Here is a 14,510-nt window from a genome sequence, read left to right on the forward strand (position 1 = left end):
ATTCATGTTGAATATATGAAATTCATTTACTTAATGACTGGAGACCTTAAAAATGAACTCATTTTACTCTAACTATCTCTGTATCTATCTCTCACATAAGCGCTACTTCCCCGAGCAATTGATGCAAACGAATCGACGAGAAACTAAGCCAAATTCAAAATCCGATATCCATATTTCGTTGTTACGTTATTGTTCTCTATATCTCTACCGATCTCTCTTTGTATCTGAGTGTACACACGTTCTCTATCTCTTAATCTGTCTAACTCGGCTATATGTTTGTATAGTTTTCCCGTTTTCGTTTTCGTTTCCATTACTCCAAACTCCAAACGAAAATAAATCCAAGCTCAATGTGTGCTCTACTTCGTGTTGTGTTTTTGGTTATATACATATATCCTTTTTACTTTCCTATTTTGATTGCAATATGTACTATATAAAAGCAAACAACAGCAACAGAGGTTTTTAAGTGTTTTTCTAAATGTGTGTTTCATTTTGCAATACTACTACTCTCTATACGTACTACATATCCAACTTAATGTTATATCCCCGCTCTCTGTGATACTTTCTCAAAACCTCAAACCTCGCATACTCGTACACGAAACCGAAAAATGTATTAGCTTAGCTCATTCAATAATTCAATTATTCAAAAATATTTCAAAAAGTTAAGCAAGCAGCAATTGTTGGCATTGGTTTTCGAAATCATCTAATTCGCTCTACATATTATTTAGAGATTCAGATTACGGACATGCACATTACCTTACACGGCAAAATCAATAGCGAAACACCCTTCGATTGTCGTGTAAATTTTGTGCATTTACTCTCATTTACTTATAATATACTCGATTCGAGTGCGTCTGTGTCCTATAACCTGTGCTCTTAAACATTGTCGCACACAAACAAACACATGCCCATACCGGTACAGATACAAATACTTTTTTGTTGTATTACTTTCGTTTCAATTTTTACATATATGCAACCAACTAACCATATTGCATTTGAATTGATAACACGGTCTATATTTGTACTCAAATGAATATTTTCTTTATTTAAAAATAAACCTGATCCCGAATATGAACCTATAGCTGGCCTATACGAGGTAATCATATACAGTTCGCCAGATGATAAGAAAAAGAATCGCGGTTTTTGCTTTCTTGAATACGAGTCACACAAGGCGGCATCTTTGGCCAAACGAAGACTTGGCACAGGAAGAATTAAGGTAAGACCAAATTTGGGATTCGTTTCGGATAAAGTTCCTAACAAGAGATCCTTTACCATTACCAGGTTTGGGGATGTGATATAATAGTCGACTGGGCCGATCCACAGGAGGAGCCGGATGAGCAAACTATGTCCAAAGTTAAAGTTCTTTATGTGCGAAATCTTACCCAGGACGTCTCAGAGGATAAACTAAAGGTAAAACCATTTGTAAACCACCTAATAATCCAATCAACTCCAATCTAATAATACACGATTACCAGGAACAATTTGAGCAATACGGAAAGGTGGAACGCGTTAAGAAAATCAAAGACTATGCCTTTATACACTTTGAGGATCGTGATAGCGCCGTCGAAGCTATGCGTGGCCTTAATGGCAAGGAGATCGGCGCCTCGAATATTGAGGTGGGTTCGACTTAAAGCATCTAAAAGAATCCTGGAATCTATTTCTAACCGCTTTGCTTTCAATCGTTGCAGGTCTCTCTAGCCAAACCTCCTTCAGACAAAAAGAAAAAGGAGGAAATTCTGCGTGCTCGCGAGCGCCGAATGATGCAAATGATGCAAACGCGTCCCGGGATCGTGGGGTATGTATTTCCATAAACATTGTTCTTAATTCCCTACCGGAACACTCTACCTAGAAACTTGTCTAGCACAGCAATACCTACATTACCACAGATTGGCGCAAAATCCAAAAATAACTAAAACTCAAACGCATTCACTTAATGCAATCCCTTGGGGGACATTCTATTTCGGCTAAATCCAAATTAAACATGTCTGTTTGCTTTTCAAGTCGCCACCACTTAAAGCAGTCGATTAATTATACTTATATTTTCTGTTATTGTTTTCTTTCTTTCTTTGCCAATTGCCCGTCACGCGAATGAAATACTTTGTTGTCCCCCCGCACACGACACCAATTTAAACCGAACCAAAAACCATAAACAATCCGATCAATCCGTACTCAATACATATATTGAAATGCGTGTGGGATTACCTTGTAAAGATTTGAAACCTTGTCTCCATACAGAAACCTGTCGCCGACACATCCTAGCATGATGTCCTTGACGCCCATGCGCCTCCAAGGGGCGCGCATGCCGCTGCGTACGCCGATACCCCGCGAATACGGTAAGTTTGGCAAATTCGCCAAGTGAATATGGCCGCATCCGTCGGGTGCGTGTTCTAGATGTCTCTCTGTATGTATATGCATAGCCCCCCGAGGGCTATGCTGTTTGATATTTGATGTTAATATTGATGATGAGAAGGAGCTAGTGCTCCAGGCGCCTTCCCTTTTGGGACTCTAAAAAAAACTAAGAAAAAATACTTAATAACTTTTGTTAATTTGATTTAGTTCTCGTAGTAGTCAGTTAGCCAAGTTGTTAGGCACACTCACACACTCACACACTCTTACACTTACACACGCCACTAACACCTTACATACACCACCACATAGCGTATTGATCGAGTACTCCAGTAACTTCTAGGTTTTGATTTTTCTAACAGAAAAGCCGCAGCAGCAGCTACTGATCCTAACACTAATCCGGTCTGCAGTTTAAGCCTTAAGTTCAACGATATACCTATATCATGTCTGCCATCGAACGCAACGTTTTGTTACCCTATGTTTATATCTTGGTTTTATTTCTCCTCGCCTCATCGTTTAAGTTGTTTAAGATTTAGAAAGCGTGCGCTATCCACTAACATTTGTATGATCGCCCCCTTCCGAAAACAGAAACCAAACCATACTCACCAGCCAGCACACTCCCACTTTCACTCTCACTTTACTCTCACTCTCACTTGTACCCCAAAGGCCCAAAGTCACGCTTAGCACTGCCCTCGAGTCCCTGTCGAGTGAGAAAACGTATCCAGCTAGATCGAGATTAACCCACAACCCACTAACCTTAAGATCTCCGACAATCATTGGCAATCAATTGAAGTAACCGAGTGTAACCATTTCTCACCGAATTCTATTACTTTTCCCATCTGACTAATCGTAAATGTTGTTTCTTTCTTATTTGTATACTCTCGCATTTGCAAGCTATATGTCGATGCTACGTTTATTTCTACAATAATTCTATTCTCGTTTTATTTGCATGCCCTTGTTTATTTTCTTATCGATGTTGTCGTCCAGTCTTACTTTCCGTTGTTCTTTATAACTCAAATCAAACTACCCCGTACCTCCGATCCGAACTCTCTGTGTCGCAAGTGCAGGGCATTACGAACACACACTCAATCCATAAGCAAAGCATATAGACATTTAACCTTACCGTTGTCCATAGTTGTTTACGATAATTAAATGTTGCAATTGTGTTCTCTGTGTAGCGAATGTTAAGCACCCTGTATACTGTTTGATGTTATATCACCGGTAAGTAACCATAAGTCTCGTCTACTTAAGCCACATACCGTACCGATTCGATCGCGTGTGTTAGTTTGACATCTAAACTATCAAGAAACCAACCAACCAACCAAATCCACCCACCCACCCAACAACAACCACAGACAAAAGCACTAATCCATCTTATCCCCTATCTATTGGAGTATCTTTTTGCGCTCAGTACGCGCCCGATTCGATGGCTAATTGGCAAATCGACAATTGGCAGCATATGATAGCTAGGTATAGGTGTACAGGTGCACAGGGGGGGGGGGGTAAATGTCTCCTTATCTCAGAATCCTAATCCCTAACCCCGCCTTAACCCCGTAGACTACGATTACGACTATTTCGGGTTCTCGGACTACCGCCAAGGGCTCTTTGCCAATGAGTCCTACTACGAGGACCTGTACCGCTCGTATGATGGGGATTACAACTACTATGATTACCCGAACGGTGGAGGAGGGGGCAGCGGGGGAGGAGGGAGTGTGTCCGGCGGTACGGTGGTTCCGCTCTCGGCCGGCGGCTCCCAGAATTCACCGCTGGCTAGTGGACAGCGATCGGCCAGAGGATCGGCCAGTGGTCCCAGTGGTTCCTCGAGCATTATGGTGCGTTTTAACGAATCGAATCCCGATTACTAGATCCTTTTGAATCGGTGTATAATTTGAAAACAGATCAGGAACACAACGCACACAGAAACCTAGATTTGTAGAATTCGTTTTGAATTAGATATATACATATACATAAATACCCCTTAGTTTACTTTGTACTTTATATTCCGTACTTTGATTTGTTAAACAAACGCTTCATCATTTGGCTTTAACTTTATTTCCCCCAAAATGTGTTCTCTTTGTTTCGTTTATGAAGTCAAAATTTGCACGTCTCTTGCTGCCAAATTGCACCAAAAAATGAAAACACCCACTACTCACCTACCAAAAAACACCCAAAAGCCATTCCACGCCCACACAACAGCCACAGAGACACGTGCACGCCCATTGCCGGAACAAGGATTATTTGTTGCTTGTTTCGCCCTTTCTCGCTTAACACACCCATGGAAACACACCCGTCATCCAATAATTTAAGGACTCGACGCACCACAACGCAATTGAGAAATCAATAACAAACGGTGCTTTACAACGCTATTACGCTTAACTTACGCTTATGCTTTGCTTGTACGTATACCCTACACCCTACCTGCTTAGTTATTTTTTAATTTTAATTGCACCACCCATCGCAAGGGCGAAGTAAACATTTTAAATTTTATAATAATGAGCTGAACACGGCGTGCTGATGTTTTAATTTAAATTAATTTCTAGCGATTAAGTGAAGCGCATTATATTATTTATTTATTGTACCCAACGCAACGCTTTAATGTTTAATCCAATTAACCGCATACGCTTATTGTACTTATAGTTACGTTATATAAAACAAATTTACAAACATGGTAAAGTTATTTTTTGAATATTGTGTCAATCGCAAGAGGCAAAGCTTTTGTTGCTTGAACTTGAACGATTCAAGTGCCCAGATCCGTTGTTATAAGTATATTATAATACCCAATTGACTAGTTAAATGCTCACTCAGTCTACACAGAATACAGAGAACAGTATCTATACATCTAGTAATTTCTATATAAATAATACATACTTATATGCATACATTACATCGTGTATGTGTACAATCAAACAAACAGTTTTACACCAAGAATCTAACGCGTTTATTTCGATTTTTCTTTTCTTTTCTTTCTTTTTATGTGTTCTTGTTGTATACTTATCTATATACAAACAATTCATTTGTTTTTCGGTACAATATGACAAAATACAACAAATCTTGAAAAATTATATATATGTTCGTCAAAACCAAAAAAACCAACCCACATTAAAATTGCCAACTCTATCTCTGCCACCACCAACCTAAATCCAAATCAAAACGAAAATCAACCACCAACTAAACAACCAAATCTAAAACCAAAATCTATCGTTAACCTTTCGATTCCAAAACCAAAACGAATACCGTTTTTCTGACCCTTTCCGACAACGCAACCGCTCCAAATTCGAAATTCTCATCGATTCGACATTCCAAATTCAAAATCAATTCAAAAACGTTCTTTATTTTGCTTACTCTTTCGTTTGATTCGAAATTTGAAATGACAAAAATTTGACAATTATCTTGGCGATCCATATATATACAAACACATTTAAATATGTTTAAAAAACATGCTTATGCTATTGGAAAACTGTAAACGAAAATATTCGAACCAAAATCTCGAAACCCAAATCAAAACGCAAAACCAAACCAACGGCCGATGGATAACCGAAAATGATGGAAAATGGAACGAATCTGGAAATGCAACAACACACTCACACACTCACACACACCACACCCACACACACACTCAAAACACACTCGTACACCAACACCAACTCCGACACACACACACCCCATCCCACATCGCAACCAATGCATGCAATAATGACCATGATGATGATGATGACGACCGAAAATTCTGATCACTATCACTATGATGACGATGCGAATGATGTGTAGGGAGTTGGTCGTGGGCATGGAATCACAGTGCCGCGTGGCAGAGTCGTTGGCCAACGTGGCAGCATCAGTCGTCTGGGGGCCCAAACAGCGCCACAGGCGGCGGCAGCGGCAGCGGCGGCGGGACAGGCGGCGGCGGCGGTAGCTCAGCGGGGGGCCACCGGTCAGGGGGCGCCGGCAGCAACCGGGGGGGTCCGTGGGGTGGTGCCAACGCGTCCCAGCGCTCGTGGCACCCAGCACGTCAAGCCGCTACAAAATTTACCAGGTGAGCTCAACAAAACACAAAGAACGTACTACTCGTATCCCAATCTCAGAAAAATACTACACCTGAACAAAAACAACCAAAATTAAGCCAAACCAATCAACAAAAAAACCACCAATCAAATTCAAACCAAACCAAATCAAACCAAAACCAAAACCAAATCGAATCCCAACAACCTGCGCCAAGTGAAATCTGCATAATCAAACCAAACAACTGCGTCAAACTTGAGAGAATCTATACATTGTCAAATTCAATTCAATTACATATAAGTAAAGCCAAGTAAAATGTAAACATGCATACGAAACACCACCCACACCCCCAAAACAACATGCACACACTCATCACGCGCACCAATACAAAAACGACCTCAACGAGAGATTTCAAAATAGTGTGAATCCCCTTCCAAATCCTAAAAAAAAACATTCACTTTAATGTCGTGTGTATCGCATTTGTAACTGTTAAATGTTGTAAAGTTTAAACCATTTGGTAATTTTTTTTATTTTCTTATCCAATAATCATACTTTTCAATTCTTTACCTAAATGTCACCTTGCCATCCTAACAGTTGTCCCTTTGCTGCTTACAATTGCGGTTCACTTTGATTTTTATTACTTGTTCGGCGCTGAGATGTATGCTACAATTTTTGATGCATGCCTTGCCTTTGTTTTTTCAACTCCCATCCAACTGTAAGCAGCAATCTACAGCCATGCCCATTAGATACGCCCCCCACACACACACACACACACACACACACACACATCCACACACACACACATGCACACACACACACATGCGCACACACACACTGAAACAAACATCGCCTATGTATATGGAAAGCCATTATAACAAATTGAGTAATTGTTAACATACGCATATTGTCTTGGATATGTAACCACCTAACTATATTTGAGCCATGTCTGTAAACGTTTATGAATCGATTAGTATTTATGTCCCACCACCACCACCCTCGCACAAAGAATCCATTGAATCTATTGTCACCTACTAATTAAGCGCCATAGAGAGTCGAAGAGGAGTCGAGTTGGATTAGCACACGTGTCCGTTGCGACTTCAATGTCCCTACCCATCCATAACCGCCCATCGAAAAGATCCAAAAAGACCATTCCAAAATTTTGACGTACGTGTATATAATTTTTTGTCTTCTTTCGCCCCGCGCTGATTAGTTGGCCTCCAGATACAAATAATATACTTATACAAATGAAACGCGTCTCAAGATTGACCTGATCGATTGCGATTGCACAAGTCTAAATATAAAAACTTTATTTATACATTTCTTATATTCTAGCCCATTACTTTAACCATATACATATAATATTTTGTGATTTTATGTATATCGAATTGTGAGTCTTGTTAATTAATTATCCATCATGCTTTGCAAAGCCAAAAAAAAGTAATGAAAAATAAAAATAGTTTAGTAACCTACACACACATGTATACCCAATGACCTACATATGTATAATATAATCCCCTTTAACCTGTCATACATATCATCCACACACAGGGTGACACCTATGCCAACTGAAATCGTTTTTATTTACTTTACGTATGAACAAATACTAATCGATTCGTGTATTATGTTTACAACACACACACACACATACACACCAACCAATTTTTGTTATAATTTTTTGCCAATATACATATAGCGGAAACCGCCAACCAGATCTCGCTTTTGCCACACTAAAATGTGGGTTGACTAACACCGTCTGGCAAAAGCGTGCTGACCTCGAGAAGGGAACCCCCCAACTTTCCACCCTTTCACCAATCACCCAACACCGAACACCCAACACCTGCTTCCGTTTTGAACACGCTTTACATTTTTGTGGCTGTATTCGTAGACACTTTTGCCCTCAAGGAAGACACCTTTTTATTATGTTCCTTTGTAAGAATGCTTCACACAGACATGCTCATTGCCATATACAAACGAACGCTTTGTTTTGTATCAGCAAAATAAAAATATATAAGCCAATCCAAAATCCAAAAACCTACAAATGAATGCAAAACAAACCGAACCAAACCAAAATCCAAAACCTAAATCTGTTTCTAGCTGGAGCTGCACTCAAGACATTCATGGAGGGTAATTAAGCGTAGCTCATCGACCACCTCCTCGGTCAGCGACAAGAGTCGCTCTCCGGTGAAGAAGCGTAAAGTCCATAGGTCCTCACATAGCAAAACCAAGTCACACAAGTCCAAGAAGCATACTCACAAGTCCAAGTCGTCTCGGCCCGAAAAAGAAAAGAAATCCAAGCGGAAGTCCGAATAAACCAAATTCGATAAGTGGGCCAGGTCCACATCAGTCTTAGTCCCCAGAGAACACACGCCATACATTCAATGTGATCATATCATCTTGTTTTCTAAATCTAAATCAACTCAAATCAAATCAAAGAATCTCGTCATTGGCAATGGAGGCGAATTCAAGAACACTCATCACACATCACGCATCTCGTCTCTCGTCAAGAACATGCAGCATCAATATCAAAATCCTTAGCGCCAGATCAGATCAGTTCAGCCCTGCGAACAGACCCCGAAAGTCCTTGCCAAATTCAAAATTTCCAAACTAGGAGTGGATCAACGCCCGCCCAGCACACTCGTCAAGACCCGCAACACTTACAGATACACGAATAACCCCGAGTCCTTTAAGTACAGCGCTCTGTTCTGCTTCGGTCCAGGGATCCATCGATCTGGCGGACGATCCCTTTTGTAACCCAAGCCCAGTTATCGCCGCTACCCATCATGCTAGCTGTGCTAAATGTTCCATGTTCCATGTGTCAGGCGATAATATCATGTACAATATTTTACTTACAAAAGTAACACGTTTGGTAACTGTTAACCTCACACACACACACAAATACACTAATGCACTAATACATAATAGTCACACACCCCAAACACCATATATTTGTACATGTAATCAAGTCCCAAGTCCCTGGCGTTATGTCGAGATAACACTATTCCCCGATTTGTGATGTGTATAACCAATGATGAGAAAAATTAAACGAACCATGATCAAATGTGTTGTCTTTGTTATTTTTGGAACACTCAAACGACCATCTTCCCTTTACTACTTACTAGCCAAATAAAGACACAAAATGAACCTGGACAAAATCAAATTGTGCTACTAAAATAACTAAACAACGTCAAGAAACCCCATTCGAACCGTAGACCAGTTGAACTAAATCCAACCGAAAACAACCAAGACCAAAACAAAGAAAAAATAGCAACAACTTTGAACCATTTTTGTATTAACAACATTTTTAACTCTCTTTCTCTTTTTTTTCTTTCGAAAAACTCCACCACCCAACACAACCACCCATCCCACCAAAAAACGAACACACAACGCACACCAAAAACCTACCGAATGCCGCCCCACACCAATGAAAATACCAATACCAAATCGAAAACCACCGATCGCCGTCACCAATCGGCAGTAGTCGGTAAACGTAAGTTCGATGGAGGTCACCAAAATCCGGCAGATGTTAAGCGACGTTACCCGAGCGGTTTAATAGGAAATGGCGGCAGTTGGGGCAGTTTACCGCTACCACAGCAACCTTTAGGCACCAATGGTGAACAGTGGTACATGGATACGTTTTCGGCATGGAGTTAAAACCACACAGCAACCCAATTCAATCAATAAAAGCATCATTAACGACAACAACAACAACAACAAAAGCAACCACACAAGGAAGTTACAGCCACAAAAATATATAACAACTTTCTCCGAGCGACATCCTGGAGAAGAATCGAATCCTTCGCGTCATAGTAAAGCACATAGCAACCGTTCTTAAGAACAATAAGTTTAATTTTCAAAAACAAAATAAGGTATAGGAACCGCAATTAGCCACAATTCAAAAACATTGTTAAAGAGACTCCTTTCGAACTTAGTTCTTTTGCTATGAACGCCGTAGATTTCGTCCCTCAAAATAACCATAAATAAATGATGAAACAAGAAATCAGCAATAGCAGAACAAATATGTCGAGTAGAGTATATGTATTGTATGTAATCACTAAATAGCCATTGCAGCAGAGCATTTTAAACGAAATCCTTTCATTTAGCGAAACCACAGTTTAGCAGATTCTCCCAAGACATTTTTAAAAAGCGTCAGCCTCACAACTTGGATAAACCAAAGTCGAGTCGTTTTAAAAGTTCACAAGTGTATAATGAAATTTGTCTCATAGCGTTTTTAACTCGAAATTGAAACAATAATTGAGCATATATAGCAAAACCTATACAAAAATTTCAAAGTATAAAATATATTTATCTATAACTATATAGAGAGAGCAGTCTAAGCCAGTACAGATTGATTTTAAATCTTAAGCAGCATGTAGCACCCTTTTATACATTGAAAAAACACAAAAGCAGGCAAATTCAAAATCAATTCGACTCGAAGACATTTTACTACATTTAAATGCGTACTGGAAAATTGCGAGCGCTGAAGCTAGATACATATGAAAAACATATATTGACAAACATATATACACGAGATCAGGCTCAGATGCAAGTTGAAAAGCAAAGCTTAGTGAGGAACATTGACTGACAAAAGTAAACAAAAAAAAAAAAATTATTAATTAGATGGAATACGAAGAGTTGAGATGAGAACGATAAGCAAATACAAAAATTAAAACGCAGCCAGCATTGTTATATAATGCGACTGGCGACGGCAACTGGCAAGACTTTCTGCATAAATTTGAAAACCGACTATTTTTTAACAACGTAAATTTTAGGCAACTTAAAATCAATTATCTGTCGCAAGTAAACAAAAAATATGTAGAGCTAAGTAATTGCGCACATACAAAACTACACCTAAACTCACTGATAATACAGATAGGCAGATCAAAATCGCAAATCAACACTATGTCTAATGTGACTAATGTCTGCGAATCGAAGCAACGAATTAGAAAGAAAACCGAACACAGACGCGGAGTCAACACATCACGAACCAGTAAAATAACAAACCTAAAGTAAATTGATTATAAATTTTTATAACACTAACGCATACTTAATATGAGAACTAAACTTAATATGAGAACTATAACTATAAAATCAATTAGCCAACGCTCAAGTGCGAATTAGCAGAAGACCTAAAACCCTAGAAACACTAAAACACAGCTAGGAATTCTATTAAAGTCCTCTTATCTAATATCAAATTCAGATTAAACTGTTTTCCCACTTTCCTTTACTCATCTATAACTGCTACGCACACAAATAACACTAAAGAGAACCCAGCCCTAAGATAAACTAAAATTTATCAAGCTGAATTGTTTAAGCAAACTTAAACTAGCTCCATGCCTACAAAAATTAATGCCACACACGTGTCAAAATGCGTTTATATACTCGTATAGGGAAAATTATTGAAACAAACTTGCCCGTTTTCTGTTCTATTTTGCAAAATTTCGATAACAAAATTGTTTGGTTGAACGAAGAACCCTGTCGTTTACGTTTCCGCTATTGCTAGATCTCAAGTAAAGCAAAAAGTTAATTAATATAAATAAATGTAAAAAACAAAAATATATAAATTAGTTTTAAACCTAACGAAAGAATACTTCCAATTTTGAACTCAAGTATAAAGCAAAATACAAACTGTTGGCAGTTGATGAAGACGCGTGTGTTTTAAAACGTATCTATGAACATTGTTCAGCATAAGCCTAAAACAATAACTTTTTTAAATTTAAATTACACATACACAGACACACACACACACACCAAACAGTTGCCTAAAGTAAAAAATAAAACAAATCGAAATAATGATGAATTAAAACTTGCGCAAAATTTGCCAACCAGCAAAGAACTTTAAATTCATAATATTAGCCGCAAACAATAAGAGAATATATACAACAAATTCTAAATGACCATAGTTAAGCTTAAATTTAGTAACACTCACACACACATATACACATAATTATTAAAGTAAAGTAAACTGTCGTTGTAGAGGATGATGAGAAGTGTGCGCCATTTTCTAACTACAATAACAAGAGATAAATTACTCAAATTTACTTCTTACCCAATTTTATTTTTGATAAGTTTCCTTATGAGTTTCCTTGAATATTTTACTTTTTTATTGAGAGAGCATTTCACGCAACTGCAATTGATTATTGCCTTTGAAAACGGAGAAATAATTTTAAAACTTTAATAATTTTTTTCTTAAACACACACAAACACAACAAATAAATTAATTTGATAAGAAAGTGAATTATGAAAATTCTATAACGCCGCGTCTTTTTGCATGCAAAATTTTTGACTTTTCGCCCTGGAAATTTCCACATTTGGTGACTTAAAACCTTTGAACCCAATTCAAATTGCAAATATATAAATATAATTAATTTTAACGATTTGTTTAATTCGATAACTGTACTGATTTTATATTGTTTTAAATTTGTAATTTAATTTGTAAGTTTTTATTGTTAATGTGTTTTTTCTATTGTAAACTAAAACTAAACTAAATCTATAATCCAATTGGCAAATTGTTACACAATCCGTTCATGTTTACCGATTTCGATTCAAAAATTGAGTGTGAAATTTTTTACCAAAATTTAGAAAACATTTCTTTGGAAAACCAAATTTTCCTGAAAGCCCACCCCGCCCTTAACCCATACCTCCCAAAACTCCTAATTGTGTTAAATATTGTAATTTGTAATTTTTGTTTTAATTTTTCGGGAAAGCAAAAACGTTTGGCAAAATTAGTTTTTAATTTCAATATTTAGTTTTGTTTGTGCGCTTAAGTTTTCAATAGTATGTTATATATATTAAACTATGAATATTAATTTTTAGCAAAATATTTTTACGACCTAACATAAATCACTAATGTTAAATACTTAAAGAACTAATTTGTTTAGCTGTTTAATTGGTTTAAAATCTTTGTGTATTGTGAAGAGGAGCGCAAGCAAAATTATCTTTCTTCTAATAACAAGAACAATAACAATAATTGTATACGTGTGTAAATTTCAACCTTTTACAAAAGCAACACAATATTGAATATAAATAAACAGAAATAAAGTCGAGAGGAATCATGAAAGAAAGCAAAGTGGACAACAAATTGCAAACTGCGCATGGAAACTGAGCGAAAAAAATGAAAAACTTTACATGAATTGTGATGATGCAAAGGCAAGATTTAATCATAATTACTAAATCTATATATACAATAAATATATATCTTTCTCTATAAATATATATATTTGATTATATAATGTATATGTAGGCGTAGGAGTGTATAATCTAACTTTACTTTTAAACAGACTGCGTACGTATTAAAAATTTTTAAAATTAATTTGTGTAAAATGTTTTAAGTTTTGAAAAATTGGCAAATAAAGAAAACAATAAAAATTAATAAATCAAAAACACGATTGTATTGTAAGTTGAAATATACACACTATTTCGACCTATTCCAAATTATTTTCCAAACCTTTTCAGCAAACAAAATCGTTTCATGTATATTTCAAGAATCGGCTTAATCAAGCGCACCTGTTTATAAAGAAAAATGAAGGACAGTGGCAGTGAATGCAAGGATCTGATTCCTTTGGAAAGTTTTCAAGATTGTTTCTTCTTGATACACAAAATAGAAAAAGCTAAATACTTGATATGTATGAAGACAATATCTGTTGCAGGCATACATACACACACGTTAGGATTAACATTGCGTAGTTCATTTTTGTTTTACTTTAAATTTATAGTTTGTGTGTGTTTTCTTGCTCTTTTAATTACATATATAACCAATTATACATGATTGATTTTATACCCCTTTTATAAACAACCCAAATGATATACATCACAAAACATTTGCATACATACCACACGTATGAAAGGGATTCATGCCGTGAACGTAACGTCGCCAATTATTACGAGATAAAAACAAATGGAAATTAAATAATACAAATAAACAATCAGAGTTTATCGTAGAGGAAGGCCGAATGTGAGAAAAATGGGAGAACAACTTTTACGTCTTAATAAACAATTATTGTTAACGAAGAAAATAAATGAAAAGAAGCATATTGTACTAAAATATTTGATATACATACATTTGTTATTATTTGTAATACGAAAATTAAATAAAATTGCATCCAGATAATGAAATGAAATAAATAAAGAATGCTGAGATCGTCGTCTGCTCAATTTTAGACTAAACAAATGAA

The 14,510-nt window shown here is 37.0% G+C and overlaps 1 protein-coding gene across 28 annotated transcripts in view; it reads left to right on the top strand.

Annotated features, from left to right (window-relative positions):
* LOC6535844 (heterogeneous nuclear ribonucleoprotein R) overlaps positions 1 to 14,506 on the top strand; it is a 52,873-nt gene extending 38,367 nt beyond the window's left edge. For 5 of the 28 annotated variants that reach the window (XM_039376673.2, XM_039376676.2, XM_039376675.2 and 2 more), the window contains 8 exons: positions 1,080 to 1,213; positions 1,279 to 1,407; positions 1,473 to 1,613; positions 1,686 to 1,792; positions 2,209 to 2,330; positions 3,901 to 4,175; positions 6,112 to 6,373; positions 9,815 to 14,506. In XM_039376673.2, the coding sequence (XP_039232607.1) occupies positions 1,080 to 1,213; positions 1,279 to 1,407; positions 1,473 to 1,613; positions 1,686 to 1,792; positions 2,209 to 2,330; positions 3,901 to 4,175; positions 6,112 to 6,373; positions 9,815 to 9,990 (1,346 nt within the window). In that variant the 3' untranslated portion in view covers positions 9,991 to 14,506. Of the gene's footprint in view, positions 1 to 1,079; positions 1,214 to 1,278; positions 1,408 to 1,472; positions 1,614 to 1,685; positions 1,793 to 2,208; positions 2,331 to 3,521; positions 3,565 to 3,900; positions 4,176 to 6,111; positions 6,374 to 8,433; positions 9,398 to 9,814 lie in introns of those variants that run through there. The other 23 variants (XM_039376679.2, XM_039376680.2, XM_039376678.2 and 20 more) reach the window with 17 other exon arrangements.
* Positions 14,507 to 14,510: the final 4 nt, after the last annotated feature.

This window comes from Drosophila yakuba, chromosome 3R (genome assembly GCF_016746365.2).
Source record: "Drosophila yakuba strain Tai18E2 chromosome 3R, Prin_Dyak_Tai18E2_2.1, whole genome shotgun sequence".
Lineage (NCBI taxonomy): Eukaryota > Metazoa > Arthropoda > Insecta > Diptera > Drosophilidae > Drosophila > Drosophila yakuba.